The 27,783-nt window shown below is 39.1% G+C and overlaps 2 protein-coding genes and 1 long non-coding RNA gene across 4 annotated transcripts; 2 read left to right on the top strand and 1 right to left on the bottom strand.

The window, feature by feature from the left end:
* Positions 1-32: 32 nt before the first annotated feature.
* On the bottom strand, positions 33-25,923 carry LOC102778964 (caspase-8-like). Of its 2 annotated transcripts, none has more exons than XM_087831257.1 (6): positions 25,876-25,923; positions 1,460-1,803; positions 1,343-1,374; positions 1,115-1,217; positions 489-1,032; positions 33-400 (listed from the first exon to the last, which is right to left on the bottom strand). In XM_087831257.1, the coding sequence occupies exons 2-6, from the start codon at positions 1,794-1,796 to the stop codon at positions 262-264; spliced, it is 1,155 nt and encodes a 384-aa protein (XP_087687383.1). In that variant the 5' UTR covers positions 1,797-1,803; positions 25,876-25,923; the 3' UTR covers positions 33-261. The 2 variants fall into 2 exon arrangements, with proteins under 2 accessions (XP_087687383.1, XP_087687382.1); XM_087831256.1 differs by lacking the exon at positions 25,876-25,923 and adding an exon at positions 1,929-2,047.
* On the top strand, positions 3,419-4,783 carry LOC148097785 (uncharacterized). Its single transcript, XR_015716793.1, has 2 exons — positions 3,419-3,590; positions 4,213-4,783. It is a non-coding gene; the product is annotated as an uncharacterized LOC148097785 (long non-coding RNA).
* LOC118453923 (caspase-8-like) lies at positions 18,634-26,645 on the top strand. Its single transcript, XM_087831255.1, has 12 exons — positions 18,634-18,876; positions 19,060-19,200; positions 19,371-19,546; positions 19,697-19,802; positions 20,929-21,058; positions 21,153-21,187; positions 21,279-21,339; positions 21,463-21,521; positions 21,631-21,745; positions 21,909-22,036; positions 25,766-26,160; positions 26,451-26,645. The coding sequence occupies exons 1-12, from the start codon at positions 18,634-18,636 to the stop codon at positions 26,593-26,595; spliced, it is 1,734 nt and encodes a 577-aa protein (XP_087687381.1). The 3' UTR covers positions 26,596-26,645.
* Positions 26,646-27,783: the final 1,138 nt, after the last annotated feature.

The raw sequence follows: 27,783 nt of genomic DNA, 5'->3' as shown, positions 1-27,783 counted from the left end.
GCAGCACATGTAAAAACCTCCCAACACAAATAACACCAGTTGTGTTCCCAGTCTGAGATTTATTCTTTGATATTAAACTGCTACATGAATAAAATGCAACACCTCAATGCGAGATTCAGATTTAGAAAAATAAAAGATTTAAAATGATGAGAGAAAGATGGAAAATATAAAGGAAACATTTTAAGAAACATAATAAGTAACTCTGAGTTAATCATGCATCCCTAGTTGCACAGTAAGATGTGCTGTATTTCCATGATGACTTCAGGTGCGCTGAGGTGGCAGCACAAGTTTCTTTCTCAGGGTGAATCTCACTTCAGGCATCTGCTTGTCCAACGAGGAGGTCTCGCTATGTGCTACATCATCGTTCACGTAGTGGAGGATGGAGACGATGTCCTCGCCCCTAAGAGCATTTATAGAGATACAAAAACATGTTGATATCACTGTCAGGGTCAGTGTACACATGTGTTTGGTGATTTTAAAACAATTACCTGGGACAGCGCTCCTTCAGCTGCTCACAAAGAGACTGAACGAACCAGCTTCCATTGACTATATGTCTAAATGAAACATGATCTTCAACAGTGGCCATGGCAACCAGAACATCAGCTTCCTCAGGGATGGTCAATGGTGAAGTATCATCATCAGTCTCCATCAACTGCACTCCACGCTGTTTGTTACTTCCTTGGCAGGCCTGGATCAGGAACACTTTGGGCTTACCAGTGAGGACAGACTGGTCACACCCCCTGAACTTTCGGGTAATTTCTTTAATGGGGAAGGGGTCCCTGTCAGTTCCCAAAACAACACCCTTTTTTCTGTGACTCAGAATAGAGCAGATGAAAGCATCACCGTGCTCAAGAACCTGCTGAGGATCAACAAAGCTGCTGCCATCCCACTCTTTAAAGTTGAACTTCTGCAGCTGAGACATGTCTGCCAGGGAAGCAACAAACGTCAGTGCCTGATCCATCTGATCCTTGGTCAGGTCTTTACACATCAGCACTCTGAAGCCCAGCCAGCTGAACACCTCTGCCAAGCTTTCTGCAAAAAATGTAATTAGAGAAAAATATTTAAGCACCAGATACTAACAAGAAAGAATAAAAAATCTGCCCCTGAAACTTACGGGCGTCTTTATCTGATCCTCTTCTTGGTGAACCATCCAAGAAGTTCTTATTGTTTATGATCACGCAGAGGCCGACGGGCCGGCTAATGATTTGATAAACATCCTAAAGAGTGGACACCAAGATTTTATATGTGTTACTACAGGCTGCGTAACCACAGAATTTCATCTACATATCTGTCTCAAGCGATGTCACAAGTGTAGGAGGCTGTTTCTGCATCAGCATCTCACCTTTGACATATTCCCATCTTGTGGCAGAACATCTGAGGGAAGAACAATAAAACTGAGTTAAACAACCAAACACAACAGGAGACACAGCGTTTCTATACAGTGTTACGTGTGTGTTACCGTGCTGACATGAAGACACTTGGACAGGCTTGGATAAAAGGGGGGTGTAAGTCAGTTGTAAACTCGCCAGCTGAGGGAAAGTTTCTTTAATGGCGCCATCGGTTTGCAGGAGGTTCAGGAAGTCTTTGCATTTATCTTCTCCTTTATTCATGATCGTATCCACGAGCTCACTGACGTGTGTCTCCACGTTTGCGTTGTTGATGCTTTTAAGATTGTTGTACTCCCGCTGAGTGATCAGCTTATTCTCATAAACTTTGTTGAGAATTAGCCCGCGGTCTCCGGACAGAATCCCATGAATGGCTTTTTTATTGCTCCTCATTGCATTTTGGGCCGACATGCTGAATCTGCGCAAAGGAAAGAGTCAGAGGTGATCCTAAACACTACTGTCTATGAGAAGGAAGTAGTTTACTACAGCTTACTATCGTAACAATAGCTGCACATTATATTACATAAAACGTAATTCTCTTACGGTCAGTTGGAACTTCTGCTGTCCTTGAAAACGAAACCTCGTTCCTTCTCTCAAATAACATCCAGCACGAAACTATCCCGCGTGTCGCTACCCGATCCGTACCGGAAACCCGATCGGTACCGCGCATGCGCGAAAGGTGTCTACTTCCGGTCGTAGCGTTTTACGATAGTTACGGGTCAGAGTATCGGTTAAGATGTTAAGAATAATAAGTATATCTTAAAATGTTTGCAATAATGAAGCATTTCAGTACAATGTAGACAAAAACGAAAAATAAAAAGATAGTTACGGATCGGGACTCCCCGATCCTTACTGCGCATGTGCAAAGTCGGACCGTACAAATCGGGTCTACCCGATCCGTACCGCGCATGTGCAGATGTTTTCTTCTTCTTCTGTTCGTTTAATGGCAGTGTACTCCCCAGTGTACGAGGATACTGCCACCTTCTGACCGAGCGGATGAACCCTATTGTAAACTGAATTGGCGTCATTACAAACGTGTGTTAAATTTGATTCAGTGATAGTCGAGTGTGTTTATGCTTGTCTGTGTGGAGAGGATTGACTGGAATAGTGATGATGATGTCCGCTATCACTGTCAATTGTCAGTAAACACTTCATCTGGCTGATGAATCTTCACGTGACACATTGCTAAGTCTGTATTATTAACTCTGTAATTAGGCGCCATTCTTCTTATTTTACGGCGCTGTTGTTCAATCGGGGACGCTCTCTGTTGAGGAGAAAAGCATGAATTTGTTTGTATACGGATTATCCATTGTTTAAATGTCCCGGGGAGTCGAAAAGGAGGCAGAGCTGTTGAGAAATGCTAGGAGCTAACTGGGCGCTAACCGTATCATTCAAATATATTGAATGTCGCAATGTTGGCAAAGAGAGGAAGTGACGTAAGATTTGCGCATGCGGGGTACCGATCGGGTTTCCGGTACGGATCGGGTAGTGACACCGCGTTCTGAGAACAAACTCGGAAGTGACTCTCAGATCCTCCAATAGGGCTTTGGAGTTGACGTCACGCCGCAATGCATTATGGGAGCGCAGCGCCATTTTCGGGGTCTACGAATTAAAACAAACACACTGTTATAATGGATTGGATTTCTATAGCGCTTTTCAAGGCACCCAAAGCGCTTTACAATGCCACTATTCATTCACTCTCACATTCACACACTGGTGGAGGCAAGCTACGGTTGTAGCCACAGCTGCCCTGGGGCAGACTGACAGAAGCGAGGCTGCCATATCGCGCCATCGGCCCCTCTGGCCAACACCAGTAGGCGGTAGGGTAAAGTGTCTTGCCCAAGGACACAACGACCAGGACAGAGAGCCCGGGGATCGAACCGGCGACCTTCCGGTTACAGATACGCTTCCCAACCCCCTGAGCCAAAGTCGCCCCCCAGGTTGGGGGGCGTACACTGTTGGAACGACGACTACAAGAAAGATGCTTAAAAGCAGCTCAAAAGAGAATGGACTGTATAGAGACCGATTGCGTCCAGAGGCGAAGCGGCGGTACTTGCAGAAAATAGTGTGCATTGGAAATGTGGACCCGTATGAAACACGGCTGTGGAGTAGAAACCCTGAAGACCAACCGCTATTGACGTAGCCTGACATATTTTCGTACCTTGTCTGTGGAGTCAGCGCGTACAAGTCGTCATTCAAACAAAGGTAAGTCAGCTCGAGTACTGCGTGTGAAATGCGTTTGATTTCCCTGCAAACATTCAGATTAGTGCAGCATAAATTCATTCATGAGGGGAAATTACAGTGAGAACATGTGGAGGCTGTTAGAGGGATAACATAGTGAGTTCAGTGCACTGATGTGACATTGTCCTGAAGGATTTAGTTATTCTTTATGGTTAAAGAAATTGCACTAATTTATTCATATTTATTATAAATAATTCTAATTATACATCTTGCTTCCATATTTGTATCTTGTGTCACTAAAAATACATTTTATTTTAGTTTTATACATTGATTATTGACCTGCAGAATCTCCTTATCATATTAAGGGATTCATAATTGTCACTTTATGCTTTCTCCATCTCTAAAGTGATGACATCCTTGCATTACATACTTTAGGTTCATTTTCTGCAGGCAGGTTTCTGACAGAGAACAGGCAGATTAACACTATAACATGCAGCCTTCTATAGATGGACACATAAAGAAATGAAACATGTATGTGCTAACTTTCTAAAAACTTTGTTACATTTATGATAAAGTAGATTAAACACATTTATGTCAGCCTTGGCTCATAGTTCTTGTCTTTAAATGAACTTTGTGTGTGTTTCAGGTCCTGCACTCTCAAAGACTGAATGAACGAGCATTACAGCCATGGGTCACTGTGAGCATCACAGGGAAGGTTGAAGCCGCCCACTGCACCTGTAAGGCCGGAGTCGTGGAGACCTGCACCCACGTCACTGCTCTTCTGTTTAATGTAGAAGCAACAGTGTTGATCTGTGGCACAGGACTGTTACAGATGAACCTGCATGCTGGGTTTTGCTGGGTAATGTGACCAAGATACAGTCAGAGGTTGGCCGTAAGATAGACTTCTCCTCTTCAGCTGCCCAAAAAAAGGCTCTTGATCAAAACATAAACAGACCATCCGTAGTGACAGGGAAAAGGAGCCGTCCTCAAAAAAGAAAAATCCCACCTGCTACTGTGGAGGAGTTGTCACTGCTGGAGGATACTTGGATACTTTGCTGGAGCACAGTAAAGCTGTGGGTTGTGGGAATGACCCATAATGTTTTATCTAGGGGTCTAGATTTATGCCTGTAGTGCACTGCCATGTAAATAATTTGCATTTACTGAATATGTACTCACTGAGTACCACTGTTCAAAAATTGAATAAAGAAACAAACTAATTTCTGCATCTTTTTTTTTATTATTATGAAAACCACTTTATAGAACATCACATCCGTTACAATGTAGAATCCAGTCATTTATAGTTTACAAATGACAAAATGTTTACACAAAATCATGACAGTGTTTACGTGATATCAACCACTACTAACATTACTTTATTTACTGTATCTTTTGGAAAAAATACAGCAATTTTAACAGCACAATACTTAAGAATATTTAACAGGAGCAGGTTTCATATTTCCCTGGTTTTATTATCACACTGTTCACCAAAATGCAGCAAACCTTCACCATCTTATCCAGAAGGGTCACCTCTTCACCCTCACATGGAAGAAGTAATCTGATTGGCAGGGTGGTATGTTTGAAGCAGGTCCCTTGTGTAGCGCTGGAACCCAGTCACGATGTGTTTCATCCATTTCATAGGCTGGTTTGCTGCAATAATGCCAAATAATTAGCAACTCTATAAATAGAAGGTGGTTCTACAAAATCACTCAGTAGGATGTTTGTTCTAATTTGCTATGAGCTCAGAGTGCATCGAAAATAAAACTAATAGGCTATAAAGAGTGATATGAACATATTTAGAACTTACCGGAATGAAACTGTCTGGAGCACCAACAGATATTTGGAGATGGAAGAGAACTGGATATCAGCTCATCTCACAGCTGCTATCCAGGCTACACGCCTTCGTTTGCTAACATTGATACATGAGCTGCCTCGTGTTGCTTCCAGGTTGGGAAAGAATGAAAAGATAAACCATTTTCAAGCTTATTCTCTTGCCGGTCGTGCGATCGAACATTGCAGCCGACCACACAGCAAATATGAACCGTGGCTGTTGTGTGTGCCTTCGCTCCCTTTTCACTTGCGCTAGACCCCGAAAATGGCGGATCGAGCCAAAATCCTTTCCACGCCCACCCCCGTGACATCACGCTCCAAAGCGACTACACGCTATACAATAGCGCCCTCTACTTCTGGACAGCAGGAATAACAGGTTTACAGCCTTTGGTGTCGCACTGAGAAGAAGCTGTGCTCCAGCACCCCCGGTCGCAGCAGAGAGTATTCCCCACAAATCCCCCACCCTGCTGCAAAAACGCACAGTATTATTATACAAACATAACATATTTTGTAAAGATCTCACTGTGAATTTCACACTGAATTTATCCGTGTGTGTGTGTGTGCGTGCGTGTGTGCGTGTGTGTGCACACCCATGTACAATTGTACATTGTAAATCATGATTAAAAGACATAAAAGCTGCATTTTAAGAAAGAAATTTAAGGAGCGCATTGTATTTACCATGATAATTTATTTGGTGAAGGCAGACCTTTTGTATATGTGTAAAATAAACCACATATCTGCCAACCTCCTGTCTCAGGCTCAGGTGTTCCACTCCCATTGCCCCATTCCCACACACTGATATCTGAGGATGGAGGTTAGTTATTTTATGTCACAAAACAAGTGGAATTGTGTAAGGAAAAAAAAAACTTTCCTTTTTGCTAAGGCATATAGGATTCCCATGATGCATTGAGTATTTCTTCCTCAGTTACATTTCTCACTCACTGTGTGTTAATAGACCTCTGCATTGAATCCTACTTGTTATTAACCTCTGTCTCTCTTCCACAGCATGTCTTTTATCCTGTCTTCCTTCCCTCACCCCAACTGGTCGCAGCAGATGGCCGCCCCTCCCTGAGCCTGGTTCTGCCAGAGGTTTCTTCCTGTTAAAAGGGAGTTTTTCGCTTCAAACTGTGGCCAAAGTGCTTGCTCATAGGGGGTCATAGATTGTTGGGTTTTTCTCTGAATGTATCATTGTAGGGTCAACTTTACAATAGAAAGCGCCTTGAGGCGACTAATGTTGTGATTTGGTGCTATATGAATAAAATTGAATTGAATAGAACAAACAGCAGCCCGATTTCAGACAGAGCTGTCATTAAACAGAAGCTATGAACACAGCTCTCTTGAGTGGACAATTGAAGAAGTTTGTTTCAAGTTTTAGATTTAGGTTGCTCTTCATTTTGTTTTGATGCCACCAAAGAAGACTGTGTTGAAAAGCTTTCAGTAATGAACCGTTTTTCAGTACAAGCTTAAATGCTTCAGAAAGCTTCATTTAGCCAGCAGAAACACAAAGTCCATTGAGCCAAAATGGAAGGAAACACATGGGCAGACAAAAAGTACAACACAACAGAAAGTTAGGACAAACCCAGACTTTATATACAGACAGACGGAGCATTAATAGAGAATGAGTCACATCTGGGGAAAAATAAGAAACAGGTGAAAATAATCAGATAACTAAACAGGGGAAGCAAAAACGCACAAGAGACAGACTAGAAAAATAAAACATTATGGCGACTAAATAAGATATGGATGAAACACGGGGAACGTAAAATAAACTTAACCAAGGAACAGAATACAATCAAACTAGAATTATGAACAGAACACAGACTACAGGTAAAAAGGCCTGATGATGTAGACATAATGAAACCAGCCATACTATAAAAATAAAAATTGCATAATTACAACAGACTAAGGGTCAAAGAAAAACCTAAAAATAACAGAAATTGAGCGCAGGAAAAAACAAAAACAAAACACACACACACACACATATACACACACACACACACACACACACACAGACACACACACACAGACACACACACACACACAGACACACACACGCACACACACACACACACACACACACCAAAAACAAAATCAGTATATATAGTATATAGTATATAGTAACAAAATAAAAATAAAACAAATGCCGTTGTAACTGAACTAACTCCATAAAGGTTTAGTTTCACTAAACTAAAGAAAACAAGAAAACACCTGCAAATATTTTCTAAAATGTAGTGGTTTTTTTTTTTTTTTAAATTTAAAATATTGTACAACAAGACGAAGCTGCAAACGTGAACGCAATTCTTTTTTCTCAACTGAAGCCTTTAATCGAAAAATCAAATAAACAAATTGGCACTCTCTTTTGGCCAGACACGTGACAGCTCTTCTGCTATCATTTTGTTCACATTTAAAATAAAAATGCAGACATAAGTGTACACATTAGTTTTTGAATGCTAGTGAAAAGGGTTTTCTTTTTGTTTGTACTCTCTTGAGAATAATCTTCTCCTCAAAATGCAACATTTGTACTTGCAAAAATTATTTACGTGCGCTTAGAATAGAGGCACAAAAATAACGTCATAGGTTAAAAATGATCTATAAGTCACTTCTAAATGTTAATGTTTGGTTTATTTCGGTGTTTCATTGGTTCCTGACTAAATCGGTTTGGCTTCATAATTGGACCGTTTAATTTAATATTGAAGCCTTACTCTGAGAGCTGTCAATTTTGAATTTCACCCGTCATATCCCCCCGATGTAAAATCTTCTGTTCTTATTTAAACGGCTGACTATGAATTGAATTTAACATTAAAAATATTTTAATACAAGAGGAAACATTTTCACCGGGAGCAAAAATATTATGTTAATAAGTGGACATCCTGAAGATTGTATTTTAAATATTGTTCAGTTCTCTTCCAAACCCCAGCAGCTGTGTGCTGTAAGTTTTGAGTGTCTATTAAAATGAAAATAAAAGCATTCTAACATCTCACCTGTTTGTCTTTATTCAGGCATACATGTGTACTATGTTTATTAATAGAGAGATTAAGCTTGTGTTTCTGTCATGTAGTGGTTTTGCTTAACCGTATGAAGCTTATTAGACATTATGAAACAGATGATATGTAAAAGCGAATTTTGCCAAAGTGCTTAAGATACTTTTTAATTATTTTTTTCTTAAAAAAAATCTACTACATCATGTGCATTTTTTTTCATTTCATGTGTAATTTCCATTGCAAATATTAATCACAGTTACATTAAGAAGGCAACGCAGTAAAAACTCCGGAACGGAGATGTCATCACGTACACTGCCGTCCTCGGGAGGACTCCCGTGTGAATCGACAAAGTTCGGACTGGCGAGAGAATCGAGAAACTGGCATTATTTGTTGTATTTCGTCACTGGGAGCCTCCAAACATAAAAACTTGAGCCTAAACAGAAACACGTGAAAGGCAGTCCTGCTCGTGTATTCATCACCAGGAGATATTACAGACATGAAAGGCAAAATCGTGTGCCATAGCCAGGGGTTAAAGTGCGCCCGTGTTTTTTATTTATTTATTATTGCAATGGTGGCTGATAATGAAGTCGTCAGCAAAGAACAAGTGACTTTTAACGAACGTAGCACATAAAGATCGTTGAATGTAGTACAGCTTACATGTGTGTTTATCAGTTAGCCATCTTAACTATATTCCTGGACAGCATTATTCTTCGACAGTATTCCACAGTGGTGCAGTTTGGTATGTAGCGCAGTGAGTTTTAGGACTCAGTAATGCAGTGCAACGTTGTTATTGTTAAGTGTGATTCATCAATTAGCTGTCAATCACTTGAGTTGACCTCATTTAAATCGGTAATAAAATATAAATATTATACATATAAGAAACCCCAAAGAATAAATTCGAAACCCAATTGGTTAAGAAAGAACAAGCCCCGCCTTCCCCTGCTTGTTCAGACAGCTAGGATTGTATTTTACACTGACCTAGATCAGTATAAGTATCATACAATGTAAACGAAGCACTGAAACTTGCACATATTTTTATAGATGCATTGAAGCTAATCGGGATATTTACTGTCAATCTGTGGCTGCGATTAATCACTTTACTGGAAACTTTTTTAAGTAGTAACTCATTACTTCATCACAGAGGCTAATATTTCTGTCCTAAAATCGTTTAAATAGTAACAGCCTTATTGTAATATAAGCTAACCTTTACACGTAACGTTAAACTAGCACCATAAAGACAGTAAAACACGTAATAATATCTACAAATGCATCTTAAAGCTGTTATATTAGCACTCGTTGTCAGTGGCGGAGCGGGGGGGTGGCTTACTGGGCTTAAGCCCGGGTTGTTTTTTCTGAAGCCCGGGGTCTTTTGGAGTGTAATTTTTTCATAGTTAGATGCCTTGCTGACAACTGTATAAAACAAAAACTACACACAATACTCGAAGCACATAGTGCACACTGTGGGAATTTACGACTGTGCATAAATCCCCCCTAATATTGGTATGATCCGAGCTCAGGCACTAAGCGGGGCGGGGACAGCTGCTGCCTGTTGGAGAAACGGAGCGAGGCCAGTGTTGCCAACTTAGCGACTTTGTCGCTATATTTAGCGAGTTTTCAGACCCCCTAAAAAAAGACGTGAAAGCGCATATCGCTTTTACTCTCAACAAGCAGCGGGTGCTGTAACGCAGTCAGTTCTTCTTTTACTCTTATGCTGTTTTGTGGATCAGGTTTAAAACTACTTATAAACACACACACACAAAGTAACTCCACCAGAGCGCCTATTTCGGGTCACTTTTGCCGGTCCAAGCCGGGTAAAGGAGCAGGGTTGGAATTGTGACATTAAAAAAACAATAATTTCTAAAATAAATTTAATTTGTAGTTCTAAATAAATTCTAAATGCATTTAGGATGTTTTTTACTCACTTTATGTCTCTTCCACGATGTTATTTCTCTCTCAAACAACATAGATTACAATTACATTAGCATGACCAATTATGCAAATTAGGTGATGACGTCATTTAGCGACTTCTAGCGACTTTTAGGACAACCAATAGCGATTTTCCTTACTGAGGAGTTGGCAACACTGAGCGAGGCAGACAGAGAAGAACTGAAGTTCGACCAGGTACCAAAGCAAATCATTCGTACTGTACAAATAATGTAAATATGACGGTGTATCACGAAAGATTGATAACAAACTGATCACTTGACCCATATTACGTTACTTGCTCTTCAAGTGAATCAACAAATGGCGAAATGAAAAGCCGAACAACAACAATGCTGTTTCTTTAGAGAGTCTTAGCTTACGTGTGTTTATTTCATATTTTCAGTTGTTTCCCTCCACGGCTAAATAAATCGGTTTCAGTAATGCACTGATATACAAGAATGGACATAAGGGGCTTCTTTCAAAGAAAAAACTCTGGTAGTATTTTATATATTGTGCTTTGTATGTTGTTCAGTATATTTCTATGCAAAACAAGAGGAACTTCAATACACAGCAGTATATTCACAGTTTAAACCAGATATTTATATACACTTTACGGAAAACACAAGAACATTTTTTTCACTGTACAACATCAAGTTAGAGTAAACTTGTTTTGTTTTGGATAAATAAATATTGAAATATCTTTTGAATGAGTTAAATGTCAGAATAAAGAGAGACAGAGCTGTCTTTTTTTTTATCACTTTCATCAAATTTAGGAGTACATGTACACTAAGTTTATTGTTAATTGATAAGAAAACTGCAGACGATTCCATTCTGAGCTGAAGAAGCTTCTGATAGGTTAGCAGAGTCCATGTGAGTAAATTGGTGACACACCTGTGGATGCATATAAGGCAAAACACAGAGCCTGTTTCTTTAAAATGGGAAAATCAAGAGATGTCAACCAAAACACCTGGAAAAGAATTGTGGAGCTCCATAAGTGTGGCTCAGTTTTGAATACAATTTGGTGCCATTTGCAATTAAGAAATACAGACAGTTTCTCTCTTTACTCTTAAAGTAACAAATATGTTTTTTATATTTATCAATCTAAAAAAAATAAACATTTAGTCTGATTTGATGTTACAATTAAAAAAGTGTTTTTATCTGAAGAGTTTGTAAATATCTGGTTTCAACTGTATATTTGATGATTGTCAGCACAAAGAGGGAGAGAGAGAGGAACAGAGAGGGAGAGAGAGGAGAATGAGGACAGAACAGAGATGGAACAAGAGCAGGTGAGACACACATGTTAGTCAAATGGTTGTTTACCAAAAGTATCACCGTATCATAGGTACTCATGTATCTCCCCATATGGAAAAGAAATAGTAAAAACTTATATGATTTACTCATGAAAGTGGCCACTTTCTCATTACTTTCATATATTGTTTTAGTAAGAATCCAAAACATACAAGTTTCATTATATAATTCTTCAAGGGATCTTATATCTGTTTTCACTCTTGTATGCTTTTCATACAAGTTTCACACAAAACAGATACAAACTTTATAAGATTTATATATATCTTTTCCATATGGGTCGTACCTAGTGTTTCTTTTTAGGTTTGTTATTTTTCAAATTCTATATTTATTAAGTTCTGCAGGCTTGTTTGCACAACAAGGCTAAATAATTATAGAAACTTTTCTCAATCTAAATAGTGGACTTTGGTAGAATTAAAAAATTAGTGTAGTGCAGGTCTATGATGATTTTTAGTGCTACTGTCATCTAGTTCTGATTCTTGTTCTGTCTTGGTTAAGTCCTCAGTAGTCCTGATTTTGAACTCTTGTAGTCCAGTTTTAATTCCGGATCAGTTCTGGGTCTGGTTGAATTGGGGTTTAGTCCCTGTGTCTTGATACAGCCCTGATTTTGTTCTGCCTCGCTGCTTAATTAAAAAACTAGTTTAAGGTGTCCTGCATATGTGATATATTTTTTTCCTATATGAAGTCATTCTTTTTTGAACAAACCCATATGGAAAAGATATATATAAATCTTATAAAGTTTGTATGTGTCTTGTATGAAACTTGTATGAAAAGCATACAAGAGTGAAAACACATATAAGATCCCTTGAAAAATTATATAATGAAACTTGTATGTTTTGGATACATACTAAAAAAATATATGAAAGTAATGAGAAAGTGGCCACTTTCATGAGTAAATCATATATGTTTTTACTATTTCTTTTCCATATGGGAAACTCAAAACAGAGCCTATTAATCTTTCAGTCATTTCTGCCCCCCCCCCAAAAAAAAAAAAAAAAAACCACATGCATACTACCCTTTAGGGCTAAGCCCCGGGTGTTTCAAATGTCTGTTATATAGTTTAATGGTTAACGGTTAACGGTTAGACCAGCATAATGAGCGGTTAAAATGGTGTTACATAAATAACATGGTAATTGTTTTATTTGTTTGTCTAGCTCTTACGTTGGTTCGTTGTCTGATACACGGCAAGGTATAATAAAGGTCATTCAACAACCATCAGTTCTGGCCTTCTCAGTTCGACTGGATGCTATATTAACATTACTGACACTCGCTGACTTTCCATAGTCGTTGATAAGCGAAGCAGACTCTGACCCTGCGTCGCATATTTGATGAGGAGTGAGAACGTGTTGCAATGTATATATGTAGGTGTGGTTTGGCTCTAGAAGAAATGTGAGGCCCTTTCTCAATTCTCAAGTACGCCGCCGAGAACGCACGGGAGTACGGACTCGCGATTTGTACAATTGGAACACCAGCGTACTTGATGACGTCACAGGTCCGGAGTTTTTACTGCCGTCCCCTCATAATTTAACTGTGAGTAATATGTTATGAAGCTTAACTTTAATCACAGCCAAACCGGTTTACTCAGGAACAAATAAAACACTGAAATAAACCAAACATTAACATTTAGAAGTGATCTAAGTGACTTATATATCATGTTTAACCTCAGTAGTGAAATCTCTATTAATAAAAATAGTGTACATGTACATACGTGTACATACCTTAATAAAAACAAGCAGGTGAGATGTTAGAACGCTTTTATTTTTATTTTAGTGGAAACTCAATACAATAGACAGCTACTGGGGTTTGTTTAACCTGAGTAGTCAAAGGAGCTTGCAAAGAAAAGCGTCTGGACTTCTTTAAGTTACTTGAAGACGTTTCACCTCTCATCCGAGAAGCTTCTTCAGTTCTAAGGTCAAATGGTGGAGAGTCCCAGATATAAACCTAGTGGGAGTATCCCCCCACACAGGGACAAAAGGACCCCCTGATGATCCTCTAATCGCCTGAGCCAAGGTGTGGAACTGGGTGTGGGTCCCAATCAGCCAGAGTTTCGGGTGAGTTCATTGTGAAACCTGGCCCCACCTTATCATGCGAATTCCTGAGGTCAGATGGCCCAGGATGTGAGTGGGTGTTAAGGCGTCTGGGAAGGCACTTCCCAAGCGCATGGCACAACACAGAAGAGCCACCTCCACAGGACAAGACTCAGCTGTCCATCTGCATCTTAAGGATAAAGGACACTCTTTTGAGGATGCCAATGTTCACATTTTGGACAGAGAGGACAGATGGTTTGAAAGAGGAGTGAAAGAAGCCATCTATGTCCACTGTGAGCGACCATCTTTGAACAGAGGCGGTGGTTTACGACACCAACTCTCTGCCATCTATAATCCAGTTTTGAGATCCCTTCCCTGAAGAAGCTTCTCGGATGAGAGGTGAAACGTCTTCAAGTAACTTAAAGAAGTCCAGACGCTTTTCTTTGCAAGCTCCTTTGACCACGATGACCTGAATGACTGAGAACCTTCACAGACATTTAACCTGAGTAGCGAAAAGACCGCGGGGGGGGGGGGGGGGGGGTGAAAACGATGTGCCGGGAGTCCGCTGTTCTCGCCGGCTGTAATAATCCTCGGCCTTTGCTGTGTCCCAATTCAGGGTCTTCACGCTTGAAGTACGCATTTCAAGTGCGATTATGTCACCGCCACGCGACGACGGCTGTCCCAATTCGAAGTGTACTATATATATATATATATATATATATATATATATATATATATACATACATATACATACATATACATATATATATATATATATATACATACATATACATATATATATATATCATAATAATCTGACAATAATATAATATTGGCCATATTATATTTACATTACCACAGTGAGATGATTTTAGTCTCATGAACAACATTAGCTAATTGTTATTTACTAACTACTCTTCAAATGACTGTTCAGTACAGAGATGAAGCCCAACAATCATGTTTTACAGTCCCGTGGCCTCAGCCTCAGATACTCAACTAATCAAAGTGATGTCATGACAAAACATTTTTCTCCTTCATTTCTGTCAAACAATGCTGTATGTAACGTTTCTCGCGGTTAGTATCATGGTTGCTAGGCAACCTGAACAGCGCAACGAAGGGCTAGACCGTCCCATTTCACAAGCCTCTCACTTCCGCACTTCTGGTACTCATAGTACACGCCGTACGTAGTACGGGTAGTGCACGTACTTCAAGCATCCAGACCCTGAATTGGGACACAGCGCCTGTGTTTCACTTGTGATTACACTTCAGCGGAAGTATCAACAGTGCATGCATTAACCTGGACGTGGACAACAGCAGAGGTGGGCAGTAAAGACAGATAATTTGTTACTGTGCTAAGTACAGTTTTAAATTTACATCTACTTCACTTGAGTAGTTTTTTTCCTTTTCATTTTCAAAACAGGCTCGTTACTTTCGGTTTGACGTTTTTGAATGGAGTCATTACTTCGTCGCTGCGAGAAACACATGAAAGGCAGTCCTGCTCGTGTATTAATCACCAGATGTGATATAAAAAGAGATTAAAGAGGCAAACACATGTGCCATAGTTAGGGGTTTAAATGGGCCTTTTTATTTATTTATCATTAGCAAGGAACAAGTGACTTTTAATGAACGCAGCTCATAAACTTTATGGACAGGATTATACTTCTACTTTTTAATGACACCACCCTCTACTGGTGCAGTTTGATATATAACATTACAGGAGGCAACAATTATTAGTATTACTTGTGGCTGGAACGACTTCGGGTGTCCATAAGTTATGTTTGCGGTACTTCATCATCTAGCTAACCCCACTGACGACCAGCGAGCATAAAGGGAGTGAGGTTTTTTTTTTGGAGTGTCAGGTAATTTCAAATGCAACATTTCTATCAGCTCAACAAACATCAGCAAACACACAAACTGTCTGTGTGCAGTTTCTTTTCAGTGTTGCTAGCTAAAGGCCCAGCTGAGAAGAAGGAGAGACCAGTTTTCAAATGAAACAAGTACCGTTTACTTTCTAGGGTACGTGTTATGGAGGGACTAAGTAGGGGTAGGTTTTGATTATTGATTTTCCAATTAAAATCGATTCTAGATTGAGTAACACAATATCGATTCATTCAAATCCTGAATCCTGATTTTTAAATATAACTTTATTTTGCCCAAAACGCCAGAATTTCAGGTTAAACCTCACAAAATTTCAATAAACACCAAACAGCTAAAACAGTAAATGAGAGCAGGCACACGAATTCTGCACAAAAACGTGAGATCAGTGAGATGTCGGCTTTCTCACTCGACAGCATGTCGGCGACGCCGTCGGGGATGAAGACCGAGAGCTCACAGATTCTGACGCGTCGGCGCTTCCGCGCTTTGTGTTTACGCCCTTTTGGCTCTAGATTTTAAAGAAGCGGGTTTTGTCTCTCTCCAACCAAAACTGACTGAACCAGCAGCAAAAGAAGATCCACATTTTGCTTCACATAAACATCGTCCTCTCTTACTTTTGCTGTTTTGCTACCACCACGATAAAATTACACTTCAAGTACATCTCTCTCTCTCACTCTCCCTCTGTACTTTAAGAACACTTTCCCATCTAAAAATCTCTGTTTTCTGCATTATTCGTTTGCTTATTACACACCGTCATGTACAGGCCGTTGTTGATTTTTGTTTTTAATTTAACTGACTTCCGACAAGAAAGTCTCATTTCAGCTGTTCAAGACAGAAGAAATTTAAACTGTTTTAATGTGAAATTGCAAAAAGCTTAGCTGTGTCTCTAAACCTGTGTAACTTTGCTCTGCTTCACTTCAGCAGCGTCAGGTGTTGTTTATATGTTGATTCATGGTTTTCTTTAGTTTTCGTTCTACTGCAGAATATTTTTAAGTTTGTTATCTGCTATAAAATCACAGGCCAGGAAAATCTCCTTCATGTTTTTCTGTGTTTTATCCTCAGTTACTTTCACACAAAGGCATCTGCTGTGATGCTTAAACCTCTGATGAAGTCTCACAACTGTCAGCTTTCTTTTTATAGATATGAAAATATGGATATGTACTGATAAATGATCAGAATTATAATATTTATGACTTTCTGAGGCAAAATTTCCCCGATTCAAATCGAATCGATTCTAGAAATCAGTGACGATACCCAGCCCTAGGACTAAGGTGCAAGTACCCCTTATGTGCATTTTGCAGGCAATTACACGGTAGCACCCGCAGCTAAGGCACAAGTAGCCTGTAATTATGTGTAATTTCCGTAATAAGTCAGTTTTTTGCAGGATTCTATAAAATAATTACACTGTTAGATCCCAAGTACCCTGTGATTACGTGTAATTTCATGTATACGTGTTGTGCCAAAAGTGACGTGAGTTATTTAGTTGATGATATTTTCCTCTAACCCAGGGGTCTCAAACTAGCCACCCGTATATTGACGTGAAAAAAAATATGATGGAGTTTGGCCCTTGAAGTTTTTTTTGTTAGAGAGGATTTGTTTGTTGTTGTGTGCAATGTTAAAACAAGTTCTTTAAAAAGCAAAAAATAATTAAATTATTTAATGAGCCGCCATGTGTGTGGCCAGAACATTTAAGTTTGAGACCCCTGCTCTAACCCATTCACAACTGGCCTAGTTATGGGAAATGAAACTGGTTATAAATACCAAGGCTGTAAACACGTTTATTCCTACTATAGTGTTTGACATTTTAACATTCTGTCTGTGAGGACTGAGTTACATTTGCAATTACCAGCCAAAATGGCAAAACAATGTTTTGTTCAAAAACAAAAATAAACAAATATCTTCAATGAAATCCTCTGATCACACTTTTCTGCTGTCACACAGAGTCACCTTCTGCTCATCCACTTGAATAAGTGCCTTTTGTTCCAGCCTGTTAAGATCATTTAGGAAACAAGCCTGTATTAACTGGTGATAGTTACAGCTTGACTCATGCAGGTGCCTGCTAGGGAAATGATCTACTTCGTGGTAGGTCTGGATGTGTGCTTTATAGAATGGGGACAAACGTGCAGATGGGGACATGCAGCCTGAGGAAATATATCCCCTTTTACATTTGGGTAGGATGGAGAAAACCAGGGTGACTTCTGAGAGGTTATTAGTTATTCTCTCAAATATTATCTTTGAAAAAGGAAAAAAACAACAAAAACAAACAAAAAAATCCTCATAAACTTGATTGTAGGACAGAGTAGTTATACACTACAGGTCCAGCCTGCTTCCTCTTTGATAGGTACTGATGGTGCACAAAACAGCTATATAAGCAAAATATATTTGTTATCAGTAGTATTATTATTTTGTCTGTCACTTAACATTTTAGACAGAGAAGATCTGAATTATTTGGTTAACGGACTGTTATACATTTCATACAGCTACATTTTGAATGGAAATTACAACCATGTCTGAGTTTTCATTATTACGGCATCAACATTTATGTCTAAACAAATTTTTCCCAACAAGTTGTTGTAATACACATTTTAGGCTAAGTAGTCTTCCACAGGGCACACATGAAATTATCATTCAGGCACAATCACATTTCTTGCAAAATGATTGCTTTGTTTCCAGCCATTATTAATTACTGCAGCAAGTACAGTAGCTTACAGAAGAATGAAAGTATTTGCTTTGAGGAGTTGCATATTCTTTTGCAGAACATAATGCAATGAAGCAGGGCCGCTGAATCATCTGTGCGCACACTCTCAAGGACACCAAAAGAGGTAACATGCAATAACTATTACCTTTAAAATGAAGACTTTGTAAGTTAATAAAACCTGTGTGCTGCTGTTAGTTACAGTTGTGATATTTAAACTGTGTAAATGTCTGTAATGCAGACTCAGCATGTCTGCCAAAGACATTATGAGGAGAAATAAAACAGCCATCCAAACGATTCTGTCTGGAGACTACAGGCTGATCCTCAACAAAGTTTATGAGAAGGAGCTGATCGCTGAACAGGAGTACAACAACCTTAAAAGTATCGGCGGAAAAGATGTAGAGGGACATGTTGTTGAGCTCGTGGATAAGATCATGAGTAAAGGAGACGATACCTGCGGAGCTTTTCTGAACCTCCTGCAAACTGATGAAAACATTAAAAGTACTTTCCCTCAACTGAATGACACCCTGTTTGTACCTAAGCCTGACCAAGCTTCTTTACTTCAGCAAGGTAATTACACACACAGAGAAATGTTGTGTCTGAGATCATATTCTAGTTGGATGTGTAACTCTGTTTCTCTCTATGTTCTGTCACAAGACTGCTCCAGTCAAATGGAGGTGAGGTCCTACTTCTGGAAAGGCAGAGCAGCTCAAATAAGTTACAACATTTGTGTCAGAGAGATAATGTGCTGTTTAATCAATTTCCTTCACATAATATTGCAAGCTGTATGACATAGGGTCATCTCAAAGACTGTTGCTACATTCATATAGCCTATGGTACTTAGTGTTTGTATCTATCAGTCCATCCAGGCCTGTGCTGGTGGGAGCAGGTCTGTGATACAAAGCTTGTACTCAACTCTAGAAGACGAGCTGGACTCTACTGAGGTGGCAGCACTTTGCTTCCTGTGTCGTGATGTTGTTAGTAGAAGTCATCTGAAAGGGGTCAGTGCTGCATGTTCTATACTGTTATCCTTCCACTTGTTTTACTGACATGTTTATGGATGCGTCACTTGTAGGACTGACAGTATGATAGATTGCTTAGATATGTTCATATTCACTGATAGACTTTCTAATGACCCCCCCCCCCCCCCCACCCCCACCCCACCCCACAGATCACTAATATCAAAGACCTGTTCTCAAGCTTAGAGGAAAAAGGTCTCCTGCAGAACAATTGTTTCCTTTCTCAGCTTCTCTCAACTATTGATCGAGTAGACCTCGTCAGGTCCCTGGGCATAGATAGCAAACGATCAAAGGACACAGATGGGAGTCCTGTTCTGTCACAGTACAGGTGAACGCAGTCCCACATTGACTTTAATATGACAGCATGCATATAGTAATAATTAGTACTTAAATGCTATCAGTTTGAATTACAAAATCTTTTGCCTGTTTGGCTTTCTCTCCACATTTTTATTTTTTCTTCTTTTTTCTCCACTGTTAGGGTGATGCTGTACAAAATATGTGATGCTATGAATAACGACAATATCGCAATCATGAAGTTTCTACTGAGATCAAAGCTGCTGAAAAGCACACTGGATCAATGCAAAGTGAGATAACATTTGCACACCTTTCCAGCTATTTAAAAATCAACTCACCATATCTACATCTACAGGATGTAGTCATTAAGAAACAACTGCATCTGGGCTTCAGATTTTAAATCCTGTGGTGATTTTCTTTTTAACAAAACATTTATTTCTCAATAAATGAACATCAGTACATCACAAGAAGAAAAAAAATTGTCACAGAAACACAGGGCTGAAATATATTTGACCATATATAACAAAACACACTCTTTTCTTAAAGCACCACTGAGAAGAAAAATCAGTTAAATTATTTGTCAATGGATACAATGGAAATTCAGTTTTAACCTCCTAAGACCCGAAATCTTTCATGGCATGAATTTTTAATTTCTCTTTGCTATTTGAGCTGATTGGGAGCGGATGAATGTAAAAACAAAGAATTTACAGATTTTTATTTTTCTTTTTTTCCTGATTTTTGTTTCTGAGAAAAGTGAGATCCACATATTGGGACATTTTAAATTTAAAAGAACAGTGGCAGTATAATGTCCTCGTGTGGATATCAGGCCCTCGTAGAACTTGTCGACATCTATATTTAACCAGCTAAATGAAAGTTGTATCAACCCTTTTCCCTGCAATATTATTAATCTTAATTTTTCTTCTTTTATATATAGAAAGTTTTGCTTGACCCACCACAAAATTTAACAGCTTCCATCTTACCAGCCTCTTTTTTGTATAGCTGGCGCCAAACAGAAATGCCAATGAAGACAAAGCCTCTCCACATTTTTCAAAGACATGTGTTAACATAATGAACAGTGGTTCATTTCTATGTTTCTCTTGATCATAGACTGGATGTAAAAAAATAAACAAAACATATATAAAGCTAACTTCTGGATCTGAAATGTGAAAGCATTTAAGAAGTGCTTTAAACATATTATTCTAAGTGCATCCATCCCTAAATCTAAACTAAAAACTGAAGGTCACAGAGAATTTCAGTCTATGATCTGTGCACCCAGCTGACTTGTTCATTACAGAGCTGAAGATTTGTGTCTTTAAACTGGCATTTGAGCAGCATTTTGCTGTGAAGCAGTTGATAGATTTATAGTGTAGCTGCAGAGCCTCTGTGAACTAAAACCATCTTTGCTGTTAATTCCAGACAGCGCTGGATGTGATTGCTGAGATGGAAAAGAAAGATTTAATATCAGACACAAATGTCAGTGTGTTGCATGAAATACTCCAAGAGATTGATCCTGAGCTGGCAATGATTGTAGAGAACTACGTTCAAGGTATGAGAGACATTTTTCACTTTACCACAGAAAAACATTTAGATGTAAACAGTGTGTTTCTGTGAACATCATCAAATGATTGTACTCGTTACAGGAGTCCCCCAGCAGCAGCAGATGTTACCTCCTCATGTCAGTATTGACAAGTGTATCTGTCTGTGTGTTTCTGAACATTTAATTCTGTGCATCAGTTTGCTGATCACTGTGATGTTTATTCCCACAGAGGTTTTTTGACACAAATGAATCCCATCTTCCTCTGTCTGTAACTGAAACTCAGTGCAGTTGTAAGTATCTCTGTTCAGAAAAATTTGTAATAATTTTTTAGGAATTCCTACAGTCACTCTGGTTTTTATTATTTTGTCATAATAATACTGGGCATGTAAATATGTTGTTCTTTTGTCTCTAAGGCAGAGGAGAGATTATTTACACTGATGCACGATCACAGCCCACCTCTCTTCCTGATCAGGTAGTTCGTTCAGACTTTTATGCTTTCATTCATTCTTTTGTCGGAACACTAAAATTTATATTAATGTAAAAACATAATAATTCACATTTGCTTTGTTTGTGTCCTGTAGTCAGAATACTACACTTTGACTCATAAGTCTCATGGTGTATGTGTGATCATCAATAATGAGATCTTCACTACTGAAACATATCTATGTCATCGAAGGGGAACTCAGAAGGATGCAGGTAGAGTTCTTACCTTCAAACCATATCATGATCCGATTTATGTATGACTGTTTTAACTAGAAGCACTGAGACCTGCACCAGTTACTGCACATACAGATCAGATATTCTTTGGTTTTGTAATCTACTGCTATACCTTCATTTGTTTCTTTTCTATGTGGCACAGATGCTCTGAACACAGTGTTCACAAGCTTATGCTTTAAAGTGCTGATACACAACAACCTGACTGCAGCACAAATACGAAATGAATTAAGAATGTACAGCAAGAAGAATTTTGTGAATGATAATGCCTTGGTAAGTAGATTCATACATCTTTGGAATTGTATCCTCAACCACCATTCTATATTCTTAATTTATTTTATAAATCCCTGGATTTGCATGTCCCAGTGATCCCAGAGGCTATGTTGCCAAGGACTTTTTGTAACCTGGTAAGGTTTTGCATGGCAAATTGGCCCTGGGTGAGGGACCAGACAGAGCAATTCAAAAACCCCTATAAGCAGAATATCCAGGGCACAGTTTCCCAGCATAGGGTTACCGGGATCTACCCAGGAGCCAGGCCTGGGGAGGGTGCCCAACAGTGAGTGTCTGGTGGGCAGGCCTTAGTCTATGTGGGCTGGCTGGGACAGCCCGAAAAAGGGACATGGGCCCACCCTCCTGTAGGCCCAACACCCACAGGAGGTGCCATAGGGGTCAGGTGCATTGTGTGCTGGTTGGCAGCCAGGGGCGGAAACCCTGGTGGACAGACCCTTGGCTACCGAGACTAGCGAATAGGATATGGAATATATTGCGTGAAGTCGAGATGTACCGGCTAGATCAGGCTCTGGAACCAGTCTCCTGGAGAGTTGCTGCACTCTGTCTCAGTCTGGTGTTGGTGTAAACCGATCACCACCTGGTGGTGATTCTGACCAGGTGGTGGGAGAGGAGGCTGGATAGACCTGGCAAGCCTAAACATATAGTGAGGGTGCACTGGGAACACCTGGCAGAGGCCACGGTCTGGCTGAGCTTCGACCCATCCCAAGGGAGACTGGGGACATTAAGTCCGAATGGACCACCTCCATTGCTGAAGCTGCTGCACTGAGCTGTAGCTTAAAGGTGGTTAGGGCCTTTTGTGGTGGTAACACCTGAACCAGATGTTAAGACACTATAGGTAAGTAATCTGGGCTGTAGCGCCCAGATTACTTACAGCTACTTCGGTGCAACTGATATAAGATGCGGTAAGCTGAAGACAGCTTCAACCGTCTGTTTGCTGAAAAATAGTAACGCAACCGCACCGCATTTTTTTGTTAGTAATGGTAACGGCGTTGTAACGATAGAAATAGTAATTAGTCAGATTACTTATTACTGAAAAAAGTAACGCTGTTAGTAACGCAGTTATTCCCATCACTGGTAATATGCATTTTATATATGGTTAGAAAGTTTCACACAGTTTTTTCATTTTAAATAATCACATTTTTACATGTTTAAATTTACACAAAATTTCAGAAATCTGCACTGTCATCAGTGTTGGGAAGGTTACTTTTAAAATGTGTTCCACTACAGATTACAGAATACATGCCCCAAAATCTATTTTGCAATGTATTTTAATACTCAGTGAGAGTAATGTATTCTGAACACTTTGGATTACTTAATATACTGTCATGCTTTTTACAACTTCATGAATGTACTATTGCTGTGTGATTTATTACTATTACTGAAGGTTACTCACCATACCAATACCAACTAGATTTTTTAAATCTTAATATAAAATGAGTAACAGTAGGGTGGACATTAGGTAATGTTGCACCTTTTGCAGTGATCTCATATAGAAAGCTACTCCTGTATCAGTAATACATTTTCTTTTTGTCTCCTTTCTGAACTGCACATGATTATTTGCAGCTAGCAGGTTGTTAATGCAGCCTTCATTAATAGTAATAAATCACACATCAGTAGTACATCAAAGATACTGAATTGGATATAACCCAGGTAGCTACCACAACTTAAACAAGGCAGTTGCAGTAGGCTAATGTTAGTTTTGAAAAAAAGATTTACTTCCAGCTGAGAGCAGCTTGTTTGCTGGCAAACAGTTTGCATTGCATGGTCAGATTTTGCTCATCCCTTTGTTCTTTAAATGTGAAGTGGTGTCCGAATTTCCAAGTAAGAAATGCATTCCTGTCCGTGCACTGCTGGCTCTGGCTCCACTGTGTAAATGACACCATCAGCATTAACAGGACGCTTACATTAGACCAGAGGTCTCAAACTTAAATGAGCTGTGGGCCACTGCTGGCACTGTCATCTCATTGGAGGGCCACTTCAGTGTTCAAGTAGTAAAAAATACACAAATAAACAAAAAAACCCAAAATACTTCTGAAAATGTAGTGTTTTGTTTGTTTGTTTGTTTTTATTTCAAATATTGCATAATAAGACAAAACTGCAAACGTGAACCCAATTTTTTCACAGTCTTAACTGAAGCTTTTTATTGAACTACCAAATAAACAAATTGGTACTCTCTTTTGGCCAAACATGTGGCAGCACTTCTGCTGTCATTTTGCTCGTATTTAACAAAATAAAAATGCAGACACAAGTGTACACATTAGTTTTTGGCTGCTAGTGAAAATTGTTTTATTTATTTATTTTGTACTCTCTTATACCTCGGCCAGGTCCGCGGCTCCGAACCATAGTAAAGGGACCTCTGGCTAATATGTTGGGTTCCGTGTCGGGCTCATAGCTGGGAACTAGCTTTACTGTCTGGGTCAAATTTGCTAGCGAGAGACAGAGAGAGGCATTGAAAGGCTGATCCAATGGAAATGATTGTTTTGGAGGCGGCAAACACAGTGTGCAGTCGAGTCATGACCCCTTACAACTGGACTCGTCAGGCACTCTGCACTGGCTGCAGTGGTTATTATTATATTTACATGCTTACATCTCCCGTTTCTAGTCGATAGCAACTCATACTTTTTGACTTTCCTTTTTCTCTCTTCCTCGTGCTCACAAACACACATAACACCAGGGGCAGTCCCACACATTCTCCCTGCAACACAAACTACACTGCCCATTAGGCTAAATTCTTTAGGGCTATGCCTGTAACACTCTGGTCATATTGCCTTCATATTAAAATTTTTTTTGCATATTAATCTTTAAAAAATATTTCTTCATGTCATTATGCGGGCCGCAAGATTGAGACCCAGGCATTAGAGCCTCTTATTGCACATTGGGTTTCCACCGGCATGGAAAAAAAATAAAGAGGGGATAGCTTACAATATGAAAAAGGAGAAGACCACCGTGTTATCCATCTGTTTTTACAAAGTAACTGTATTCTGATTATTACCTTTTTAAATGGTAACTTTAACGGAAAACAGTTACACTTCTTTTGTATTTTAAATACGTAATGCCGGTACATGTATGCAGTACTCCCCAACACTGACTGTCATGAACAAATTTTTCACCAAAAAATTTAAACCTAATTTTTCATGATTTATTTGGTTAACAGATTACTCGAGTAATCAATGAAATAATCGATAGATTAGTTGATTACAAAAATAATTGATAGCTGCATCCCTAACTCATTGCATACGTCAGGCTAGGGTTGGGTCCAGGGCAACTGTCAGTTGTGAATTAGTTAATTTAGTATCATTTACCAACATTCATATGAGAGGTTGATAAGCAGCCCTGATAGTTCATGTAACATCTGCCTATATACTGCACAATGTCCTTCTTCTTCACTTAATCCTTGCTTTTGGCTTCGTTCACTTCCCCTTCTTCATTTCTAAAGTCAACCTTCAGAGTACCATTTAAATCTACCTAGCTACATTCCCCCCCTGACACCACCTTGCAGTATCCTCTCTCTTTACGATTCTGCATAAGATGTAGTTTGATGTAGTTCACCTTTGTGAACCTTTCTCCACTCTTATAATTCACTTCTACCTTCTTCTTAAAGTATGTGGTCACCACAGCTATTTTTATCCTTTTCACAAAATCCACTACCATGTGTCCTTTTGCATTTTTTGTTCTTAACACCACATCTATTCAATATGCCTCTGATTTAAGGTGGTATGCGTGCTTTCGCATGGAGAAAAGGGGTGTGTCTTTGGCACAGACGGGGAAAAGGTGTTCCTGAAAGATCTGATGCTCCCCTTTACAAGTGGAAGAGTCCCTACCTTGTCAGGGAAGCCCAAACTCTTCTTCATTGAAGCAAGTCAGGGTGAAGGATTACAGAAAGGATACTATCCCTGCAGCTTGGGGCCTGAAGAGGATGGGAGGGAGACACAATTCTTCTTGGAAGGAAATGCAGACCCGGGGAGACAGTTTGAGACAGTGCCTTCAGAAGCAGACTTTCTGATAGGCATGGCCACCGTGGAGGATTTCGTGACGTTTCGAAACAGAGTCACAGGATGTATCTACACCCAGGAGCTGTGCAAGCAGCTGACAAGATCAGGAGAAAGGTGAGAGAAATAGTTTAATAGGATACAATGCTACTTTGGAAGAAAACAGTAATATATGACATATTTCACAATTTATTTGTTGATATACAGAAAATATTTTAAGTAAGCCTAATTTTATTTAAACATTTTATATACTATGATGTTTTCTTTGATTCTTGAGACAAATATCTGTAGGTCTGCTTTTGGTGATGTAAGATGTGCTTATGCGAAACATCAGAAAGCAGAGTGTTTCAAATATTCAAAAAATTCAAGTTGTTATTTTTAGTGTATTTCTGACGTTTTCCTTGGAGTCATGAGATGGATGATATCCTCACTGTCCTGACACGTGTGAACAGGGAGGTCAGCAAAGGAGAGTTTTTCAACCACAAACAAATGCCAGAGCCCAGATTCACTCTCACCAAGAAGCTCGTCCTCAAACCTGTCACCCGCCTGTGACCAAAAATAAGTCCCAGATTCACATAGACTTGATGAGCCTGATTTACAGCGTGTATGTATGAATGAATTTCTATTTTAATCTCATCTCAAGAATCTCAAGAATCAAAGAAAACATCATAGTATATAAAATGTGGTTATGAAATTTAGCTTCTGAAATTGTTAACACGCTATTTCTCTTTTCTTCTGCCACATAATTATACGCTACTGAATTATGATTAAGTGGTGGTCATTTGTTTTACAAACCGTTCCTCCACATTTAAAAACGGATTAATAATGCCATTTAATGTGTACATGTCATTGAATTGGGCACTGAGGTGATTACTAAAATGTATATTATTGTGTTTTTATTGGTGTTTACATATAGGCAGAAGTGCCTGTGTCCTATATTTAAAGTTGGCGAGACATCATACTTTATGTGCTGCTGGTCTAATAAAATCAGCAATAACTTTTCAGACTTCTTCACCTTCTATATGCTCTGGTTTCAGACTTTCACGCATCCAACCCATAACTTGTTATGACTAATTACAGATATATGTTAAGTACAATTTCAAAGGAAATTACATAAGAGTAGTAAAAATATGGTGACAATTATTATAAACAAATGACTTTCTTTTGGGACATGAGTTCAATAAATAAATAAAAAGGAAAGTTTCACTGTCATATGTATCGTTTTCAACCCTTTATTTGTAGAAACATGGGATATTTTGTTAGGTCCTGTGTATGATACACAACAAATGAACTTCTATACTTAATGACTCAAAACAAAAAGAAATATAATTATAGACAATTATAAATGATTTTTTTTAAAGGAATGAGTGCTGTTGTTTTTCTTTATAGTTTAATTCTAAATTTTGGTTTTGGTGTTTAATTATTCCAAATTCCTCAGCCCTTTTTTATTCAAGTATACAGTGACTGTCTCACAACTGGCCTTGTAATGGGAAATTAAACTGGCTATAAATCCCTAAAGCTGTAAACATGTTTATTCTTATAGAATAGAATAGCATAGAATAGAATAGAATAGAATAGAATAGAATAGAATAGAATAGAATTGAATTCTATGGACAGTTGGATGTAGCAGTCTGAATGTTGTAGGGCTGTCTTGGTTGACACGTCTCTGCAATGTTGCGTGGGGATCAGGGGCAGTACCCCTGGACTGGCAGACCGGGGTGGTGGTCCCCATCTTTAAGA

This window comes from Neolamprologus brichardi, chromosome 18 (assembly GCF_056152115.1).
Source record: "Neolamprologus brichardi isolate AB-2024 chromosome 18, ASM5615211v1, whole genome shotgun sequence".
Taxonomy (NCBI): domain Eukaryota; kingdom Metazoa; phylum Chordata; class Actinopteri; order Cichliformes; family Cichlidae; genus Neolamprologus; species Neolamprologus brichardi.
The sequence above is the reverse complement of the archived record's forward strand: the minus strand, read 5'-3'. Positions and strand labels throughout refer to the sequence as shown.